The sequence below is a fragment of the Grampus griseus genome (assembly GCF_964374135.1).
Source record: "Grampus griseus genome assembly, chromosome: 10".
In the NCBI taxonomy this organism is placed as follows: domain Eukaryota; kingdom Metazoa; phylum Chordata; class Mammalia; order Artiodactyla; family Delphinidae; genus Grampus; species Grampus griseus.
In genome coordinates this window covers 101,190,579-101,200,238 of record NC_139004.1, presented here as the reverse complement: position 1 = coordinate 101,200,238, position 9,660 = coordinate 101,190,579, and the positions used below count along the sequence as shown (strand labels likewise).

General features: G+C 51.9%; 1 protein-coding gene across 1 annotated transcript; it reads right to left on the bottom strand.

The window, feature by feature from the left end:
- Positions 1-1,370: 1,370 nt before the first annotated feature.
- On the bottom strand, positions 1,371-9,447 carry CHCHD4 (coiled-coil-helix-coiled-coil-helix domain containing 4). Its single transcript, XM_082663677.1, has 3 exons — positions 9,310-9,447; positions 3,203-3,301; positions 1,371-2,392 (listed from the first exon to the last, which is right to left on the bottom strand). The coding sequence occupies exons 1-3, from the start codon at positions 9,329-9,331 to the stop codon at positions 2,118-2,120; spliced, it is 396 nt and encodes a 131-aa protein (XP_082519803.1). The 5' UTR covers positions 9,332-9,447; the 3' UTR covers positions 1,371-2,117.
- Positions 9,448-9,660: the final 213 nt, after the last annotated feature.

The window sequence follows — 9,660 nt, the reverse complement described above, 5'->3', positions numbered from 1 at the left end:
GGGCTATGCTCCCGCCCTGTTGGTTGTTTGGCCTGAGGCATCCCAGCACTGGAGCCAAAGGGCTGATGGTTGGGGCCAGGTCTCAGTGCCAAAATGGTGACCTCCAGGACAGCTCACGACAATGAGTACACCCCAGAACCTCCGCCACCAGTGTCCTTGTCCCCAAGTGAGTTACAGTGAGCTACAGCTGCCTCCCACCTCCCCAAGAGACCCTCCAAGACCAGCAGGTAGGTCTGGTCCAGGATCCTGTGAAGTCACTGCTTTTTCCCCTGGGTCCTGGTGCACACAAGACCTTGTATCCTCTAAGAGTGGCATTTCTGTTACCCCCAGTCCTGTGGAGTTCCTGCGATCAAGCCCCGCTGGCCTTCAAAGCCAAATGCTCTGGGGTCTCCTCCTCCTGATGCCAGATCCCCAGACTGGGGAGCCTGACTTGGGGCTCAGAACTCTCACTCCTGTGGGAGAACCTCTGCAAAATAATTATTTTCCAACTTGTGGGTTGCCTACCTGGCGGGTATGGGGTTTGATTTTATCACGAATGCGCCCCTCCTACCCTCTCGTTGTGGCTTCTTCTTTGAAAGTAGAATATCTTTTTTAGTAGGTTCTAGTCCTTTTTTGTCTATGATTGTTCAGCAGTTAGTTGTGATTTTGGCATTTTCATGAGAGGAGGTGAGCTCAGGTCCTTCTACTCTGCCATCCTGTCCTTGCACCTGGGATCTGCTTTTCTGATTCTTCTTGCTTTCTAGTAAATGCTGACCCCTGGCTGGACTGTAGCTTCATACAAGCAGAGGCCAGATAAGTCACCTCCCTGTGTCCCTAGGACATGGACGGTAGAGGTTCCCTGAATGTATCAAATGAATGGGATCCAGGACTAGTCACAGGTCAGTGACATCTTGATCAAAACGTTTCCTGAAAAAGTATGTTTGTTAAACATGCAAGGCTCTGCCTGCAGCTCAAAGAAGTCCCAAAGCTCCTCCAGACTGCACGGCTTCCAAAGCTGGTGGCTCCGGCTTCCTGACGCCAGACTCAGAACTGCACTCCTCACCCTGAGCCGGGCCTCCAGGCTTCAGAGAGCCAACAGCTCACTCTCTGGGGTGGAAGGCAGCCTCCTGTGCTCATGCTTCATGTCCCCTGGGCAGTGTGGGCTGGGACTCATTTCTAACAAATACAACACGTTAATGTTGACAGCGACGCCTGTGTGAAGGCATCTGCTCACAGAATCAGTGAGCTCCGTATGGACGCAACACAGAAAAGTTTAACAGATTCAAAGTGATCTACCAGTATCTTCAAAGGAGAATTTCAATTGAATTTTTCATAATTTATATTTCCTTATATCACAACATTTTTAATTAGGAAAAGCAAATTAAAACCCACTCAAAAATCACGTTTTCCTTTTAATTGACACCGTTTCCCCTCTCGGGTGCTACTTTGGTAATGATTAGGTCCCCACCTCTCAAGAACGTTGCATCTGAACAGGCTGAGACAGAGCCAGTGTGAACGCAGACCCCAAAGCAGGGCTTTTGGGATAACAAAAAGAGAAAAAAACAGCCTTTCTCTTCACTTACAAAGGGAGTCACTCAGAGGGTCCAAAGCTCTGTTTTCCAAACGTAGAAAACATGGAGCTCAATGCAAACTAGAACCCAAAATATATCAGAAATGAAGCATAGTGCTTCGTCACATCCTCCAGGTCTGATCATCCCGCCTCTTCTATAAGGAATGCCCCCCTCCAGCATTTTTAAAGGAAGATGTTTGTTTCTATTTCACTTTCCAACTGGGTATAAAATCTACTAAAAGGGATACAATGAATCAGAATAGATCAGCTCACTCACAAGACACTCCCAGATAAAGATTTTTGGTTGCTGAGATTATTCAGCACATTATTTCAAAATGGCAAAATTCAGGACAATCTGAGAATTCAAAAGTGGCGGCTACATTCGCTGACAGGTTATGTGAGACACACATACATACAACCCATGTTTCAGTGTACATGTCAAGGGGCCAAGACCCCTGATCACTCAATAAGTTATTTTGTACATTACAGTGCACAGAACAACAGAGGGAGAGACACTTTCTTGGAGAGGTTCATCCTCTCTGAAGGAGGCTGGAGACCAGGACCCTCATTAGCTAGACCCCTCCTCTTCTTTGGTTGTGGCAGCCTCAGAGACAGCCGTTTCCTCTAATCGATCCTCCTCCTCCTGGGGATAGAGGTCCGGGTACTTCTGCATGCACTCCTGCATGGCCCGGAACTGGTCTATACAGTCCGACCCCTTGACATCCTCTGTGCTGTAGTGGAAGCAGGAAAAGGCCGCCTTGAACTGTTCCCCACACGGGCCGCTGGCCATGCCCCCCAGGCACGGGCAGTTCCAGTTGATGTCTCCGTTGGGCAGGATCAGTCCTGGGACAGGAAGATGAGCAAGGAAGTGTGAGAGGTGCTGCCTGAGGTTTCAGAAAAAGCAAAACCAAGACCAGCCCTCATAGGCATAACGGTAACATGAACCACTGCCTGGCTGGCACTCACCGGTGGACCTGCTGCTCCCTCGGGATGGGGTTCAAATGCCCAGCACAAACCCAGCATTCCCGGCTCTGTCGGAAAGGTCACCATCAGCGACTCTCTCCGTGTGCAGCACTGCTCTGTGTCCTAAGCCGCCTCCCAGTGCTGTGGCCGTGCCTGTGCTCCAAGAACTACACAGGGAAACCGTTTAATCCAAAGCGGAAGTAACCGCTCGGATGGTTACTGAGAAGCTTTGAAAGCCCAAACACTGGAAGGAGTCAAGGTGCTGGTCTCCTCCTTTCACACAGATGGTCAGGAACCCCTGCGCCCCGGACCTTCTCCTCAAGCCCCTCCCACTCCTCAGCTGCCCTCAGCTCAGCACAGTGTGAGGACTGGTAAAAGCAAGGCTGGAAGATGTCCAAGGCATGGTGGGCAGGAAAAAGCGAGTGACGTGCCAGAGCACTGCGCTCCATTCTTATAAAAATGGAAAACCATTCAAAAAATCAGAAGAAAGAGAGGCGGAAGAAAGAAGAAACTCCTAGGTTCAGCCTGATGGCCAGGGAAGCACGTGGGAACGAGGGCTGGAAAGCACACAGCCCCTCACACCTGATGGAGACGCACTCAGTGTCCCAGGAGCAGTGGTGGCCAAGGTAGACATCTGGAAACCCAGCCGCGGCCAGGGATGTTGGACTCCCACCCCCGCCCAGCACTCACCGTGCTCCTCGTAAGGATCATTGGGGTCGTCGGCCACCAGCTCCGCGTTGCTTGGAGTTTCATGGTCTTCTTTGGTCACAAATATGATTCGATCCTTTCCTAGTGTTTGGAGAACAGAGGGAGAAATGTTTCACCCAGGAGCTGTGAATCAGCCCTAAACCCAAGCAGCCAGGAAAACCTTGTTTGAAGACTGTCCCATTTGAAACCCCGAAGTGAGTTCAGTGGTGCTCCCCAGGCTGGGGACTCGCTCACTGCTGACTCTGGGGGAAGGTCTAGCAGCCGCTCCTGCATCACGTGCCTGTGACCAGACTGGGGAGGAGGAAGATGGCTCCTGCTGGCGCCATGTGCATCCTCGAGTGGGAGACGAGACGCCCCAAGCCATCAAATGCAGCTGTTTTCAGTCCCCAAGTTTGCTGACATCTAACAAACGGGTCTTCTTCCTCTGCTCAGAACTCCCATGAGCTCTGATGGCTCTGTCACTTCCCGTCCCTGTGAGCACCTGGTCCACTTGCTCCAGGCCCCTCAGGACCTGCCAGCAGGCGCCCTCAGATAACATTTTACCAATCGGGCTCCTCCGGAAGAGGCTTGGGGAAAGCACGAGGTTGACAGTAAACACCAGAGAGACGTGCCAGTGAGGACAGCAGAGGGGACAGAGGGAAGGTACTTGGTGTTTACACCCTCCCCACACCTGTACAGCGTCTCCCAGGAGGGGTGACAGTAATGGCAGCTGACCCTCAGCACGCTCAGGACCACGGCCTGCTCAGAACACCTGAGGGTTCTCTCCAACACCTCCCATTCTATCTCAGAGAAGGTGGCTTGTCCCAAGTGGCCTGGGAAAGGATTGGGGCCGGGCAGCCAGGGCATGTTGAAGAACCTGAAGACCTTGGTAATTCTGGCCAGTGTTCAGAACACTTAAAAGCAGCCTGCAAAAGTGCTGCGTGCTAAGCAAAATAAATAAGCTGACACAATTGCTCAGCTCAGCTCTGACAGTTTTGTTTACCAAGGTCTCAGCCGGGCCCAGCCGAATGGGGAGGCTGGTCTCAGGCCAAGGCAAGGCGTCCAAGCCTGCTCAGTACGGGAGGCACCTGTGGGGCTTATGAGGCCCAGCCTCACAGAACAGAAGCTGAATCAAGCTCTCTGCACGTCCACACCACTGATGGGCTCCCAAGTGACTGATGCACAACCCCACCCAGAATGTTCCAGGTCCCTCCCACAGGCCGAGTCCTCCCAGGCACCTTTCTGGACATCCCCCAGAGAGATCGGTTATACTGGATCGAAGGATGTGATACTGTCATTTAGAATAAGAAGTATATATTTCACCTTTGACCCCATTCTTAGCACAGAGCTCCTAAAATTTTGGTTTCCCAAGTGATGAGAGCATAAAGATCTTTTCGTTATGTTAATAGGATGACTTGGGGGAGCCTGAGGATGGGGGCTGGTTGCCAGGAGAAACGGCCCTGGGATTAGAGGGTTGGAGCTTTCAGTCCCAACGTGCCCCCCCCCACCCCCGCATCCCACCCTGGGGAAGGGAGAGGAGCTGGAGGCTGAATCAGCTGCCAGCGGCCGATGATTTAATCAATCATGCCTATGTAATGAAGCCTCCGCAAAAGCCCAAGCGGACAGGTGAACACGTGGAGGTTCGGGAAGAGAGGGCATGGAGGCTCCGCCCCTTCCCCACACCTTGCCTTGGGCGTCTCTTCCATCCAGCTGTTCCTGAGTTATATCTGTTAATATAATATTCTATCCTTTTATAATAATCCAGCGATCTAGTAAGTAAACTGTTTCTCTGAGTTCTGTGAGCTGCTCTAGCAAATTAATCCAACGCTAGGAGGAGGTCGTGGGAACCTCTGATCTACAGCCAGTGGTTAAGAAGAACAGATGACAACCTGGACTTGTGACTGGCACCTGCAGTTGGGGCGGGGGAGAGGGGTGTTGCAGGCCTGAGCCCTTAAACTGTGGGATCTGACACCATCTCCAGGTAAACAGTGACAGATTGAGCTGAATTGGAGGACATACTGCTGGTGTCAGAGAATTGCTTGATGTGGGGGAAATACCCACACACTGGAATTGGAATCAGAATCGTTAACGGCAGAACATAACTGCATCTTTTACACGCTTGGGCCCTACTCAATGAGTTTCCCCACCCGTCGGCTCATTTAATCCTTACACCAACACTGTGAGGTGGGTATTACTAATCTCCTTTTTACAGAGAGAGGAAACGGAGGCCCAGAGAAGGTAGGAAACCAGCCCGAAGGCACATAGTATGTGAAGGCAGAGCAGGAACACAATCTCTGGTCTGAAAGATTGCGAGTGTGTCACCCTGTCCACTGCACGCCTGTCCCAGCAGGAATGTCTGAGAGTGCACACAGGACTGACAAAAGGACAGTGCTCACCGATCCCCGAGTCCCAACTGTGAAAAGAGAACTCATCATGACTGCCAACTAGTGGGGTAACCAGCTAGACTGGAAGTCTCATTACATTTCTCTGGAGAAAATATAAAAATGCTTGTTTTCACTTCCAAGATAACCTTAAAAAGTTGATACAAGCATATTCAGAAGGACGTGGATAACCACCTTATGCCCTCTTAGAGTTCCAAGTCAAGATTTTCATGATCACGGCCGATGGGAGAAAAGGCCTGGGGTGGACTTAACTCCCAGCCAAGGAGGGCCAGCGACTTCCTGGTCTCCACAGCAAAGGCTCCTCGGTCAGAGATTGGCCTTGGATGACCTTGGTCATCAGACGGTGGCACAGGGACAGTAACCTCAAGGACCCACCACTGGCACAGAAGCACATTCTCCACGCAAGGGGCAATTCAGTGAAATATCATCTACGAGACTGAATTAATGTTGTAAACTGAATGCTGTGAGAATTCAATCCACTCATCTGTCCAGTTTTAGAGTCACTGAAGCCCACGGGCACATGTTTATTAGAGCAGGTTCCTTAGACGTTTACATGACAGTAATAAAAGAAAAATTTAAAAATCAACACAAAAATATATTTCTCAAATTCAGGAAGCAGGGATTCCCTGATGCTGTACTCACTATAGGAGAATCAACCTTTTTAAACAACCTAATAAGGACTTCACCCTCATGACTTAAGCTCCTCTCAAAGGCCCCACCTACTAATACCATTCACCCTTGGGGTTTGGATTTCAGCATATGAATTTTGGGGGGACACATTCATATCGTAGCAATGGGAAAATAAGGAGCACGTTCAGATACCCTCACAGCCTCCCTCTCCCTGACTTCATAGCTCCTGCTCAGATGCCATCTTCCTTCATCACTCCCCATCACCCTTAACCTGCTTTTTCTCACCTAACAATTATGTATTTGTTTTTGTTTTTTTTTGCGGTACACGGGCCTCTCACTGTTGTGGCCTCTCCCGTTGCGGAGCACAGGCTCCGGACGCGCAGGCTCAGCGGCCATGGCTCACGGGCCCAGCCGCTCCGCGGCACGTGGGATCTTCCCGGACCGGGGCACGAACCCATGTCCCCTGCATCGGCAGGCGTACTCTCAACCACTGCGCCACCAGGGAAGCCCCAATTACGTATTTGTTTACCACCTGTCTCCCCCACTGAAATGTCAGCTCCTCAGGGGCAAGGATTTGTCTATTCCATTCACTGCAGTATCCTCGGAGCCTAGAACAGTGCCCAAGACATAGTGGGTAATCAGTATTTGTTGAAAAAGTGAATGGAGGAATGAACTCTGAATTCAGACATGAAGACCCCCAGACCCAGCAGAGGGCAGAAGACAGAACGGCTATCACTATGAAGTAGGTTAGAGAAAAAAAAAACCTTGGATGGGTGGTCTCATTCACCCTAGAACATGCGTGGGTCTTTACACAGCAGAATCTCTTGGTACATCCAACCCAGAAGGGGCGCCCACCACCTCCACCGTGCCACGAAGGCAGACCGCCCACCTGTGCCCACTGCCATGTGATCAGTGGCTGGCACATCACAGGTACTCAATAAACGTTTGTTGACACAACAGGAGAGAACACGGTCAGCATTAGAAAAGGAAGAACAATGACAGGAACAGTGTGGCCCTGGGCCAGGGAGCGAGCCTGAGTCCACGCTGCCCAACACCTTGAACGCCCTGCTAAGGCCTTTAACCCCAAGGCTTGGGGGTGGACCCCTGAAGTAAATGTGCACAGGCAAGTGACTGACTCAGAACAGAGGGCAGCCGTGTGTGTGGGTTCACTGGGTAAAGGTGCCGGGGATATGGCCCATCTAATGCTCTCGGCTTGCTGCAAGAACATAAGAAGGAAGATGACAAAAATAAACCAGGTAATTTCAAAGAGTTTAGGATATGAAAGACACGAAGACCCAGAGAAGACCTCACTGAGGTGACATATGAGCTGAATCTTAAAGGATGAGGAGGTAGTCATGGGAAGAGCTGGAAGAAGGGTGCACCAGGCAAAGGGAAGGGCCAGAGGCCAGTGTGGCTGGTCAGTGATGGCAGGAGCCGGATCAGGCAAGGGGCTCGCTCACATCAGCCTTAATCTGGAAGGAGTGTGGGATCATTTCTTTAAGTCCCATGGGAAGCATAAAGAATCGGTGGGTAGAAAAACAAGAAGTTGGGGACTTAGGGGACAGTGGCATGGATAAGATAAAAACTAGGGAAGGCCTAAAGTGAATGCTTTTAATTCTCATCTCCAAACTAAGAGAGCTTTGATCCAGGAAAAGATAGGGATCTAAACACCTGCCTCTGCTTCCCAGAGAAACTGCAACCCCTAGAAACCCTCAAGAATGAGGATTATACCTTCATTATACCCAAAAGGTTAAAAAAAATTTGCTAAATGAAGAAGTAAATTTGACTTAGAAGAAGGAAATTAAAAACAAAAGACTTGCTGTCTAACAAAGTGGTGAGGGCAGAGGACTTTTGCTCATGGCAAAGTTAAATATCAATCAATGGAAACTACTCATTAGAGACATCAGTGAGTTTTACGGCTTTATGACCCAGGGAAGGAGGATTCCAGAAGCAGAATGGGGTACTGGGAAAAGGCTTAGCATTTTAGACTGAGCTGTTCTCCTAACTGAAGCATGACCTTGGGTGGGTCACTTCCATCTCTGGGCTTAAGATTCCCTTAATTAACTGAGGGAGCTGGACTATTCGCTAAAGGATTTCTGGGTGAGTTCCAACTCTCTCTGGAACTTTATAGTCTCAGGTGTCCACCAATCCCCTCACCTGGCACCGAGGTGCTTCATGAATATGCGTGGAATAAATGAAGATCAACTTCTCATTTTACAAGAATGGACACTAGGCCCTGGAGGAGTTGGGTGGCCGCTCAGGGACAGAGCCGGTTAGTGGTTGTGCAGGAAGACCCTTGGACCCGGCTTGGAGACTTCTGAGGTCCCGGGTAGAGGTAACAAGCAGACAGACAGTAGGCGGGGACCAACTTTGTTTTATTTTGTTTTGTTTTCTGCACAGGGTGTCTTCTGAGCGGAAGGCTCCCTGGAGTCCACTGGGCACCAGACTGGGCAGTTCTGGAATCAGACCGCGGGCCTCCAACCCCAGCTTTGCGACTTGCCGGCCGTGTGGCTTACCCAAGTCACTTCTGGGTCTTGGTTTACTCTCCGGATAAAAGCAGGGCCTGACTTAGGAAGGTCGTCGCGAGATAGGCCACACAAAATTCCTGGACCAGGGTCTGACCCGTCGCAGCAGGCGGCACTCCCACCCGCAGCGCAGCGCCCACCGAGGGGCAACTTTCCGGGAGAGTTGAAAGCAGTGCAAACGGGAACACGTGGTGTGTGGTGAGCGCCATAGTAACATTATAATTAGAATCAATAAATTCCCAGTTACCAGCCACAGGCAGGGCGCTCGCACAGCCCTGACCCCCGGGCCTAGGTTACGAGCGCCCCCATGTGCTGTTCCCTCCGAGGTCCGGGTTCGAGCCTCACAGTGACCTCGGCCGGCCTCGCTCCTACCCGGGCCTCGGTTTTCTCATCTGAAAACCGGGGATGGCGACTCCGCCGCCGGGCCCAACCCGAGGGTCCCGAGGACTGTCCTCCGCGTCTGCAGTGGGGGCGCGGGGGTCCGGCGCGCTGCACAGACCGCGTGTCCCCTGCAGGCCCTCGTAGGCCGTCTCCACGCAGTCCCATCTCCTACCTTCCTGCCGGCAGTAGGCCATGGTGCAGCCCGGCGCTCCGACCTCGCGACGACTGTGGCGGCGGCCTCACGCCGTGACCTCTCCGCTGCAGGGCTGGCGGCTTGGAGGCCCGCGCGGACCCGCCCCCTCCAGGCCTGCCCGCCGCGCGCCTGCCTCGGCGCGTCTAGCCCGGCCCTCTCAGCCGGGAACTACATTTCCCGGCAGGCCGCACGCAGCCCGGCTGCTCCTCCAGGCAATAGGAACTACATCTCCCAGAATTGCTTGCAGTGCGCAGGCGCATCAGTGAGGTACGGTAGGTTGCTACTTTTGGAGCGTGCACCCGACCCTGGACTACATTTCCCAGGAGGCGG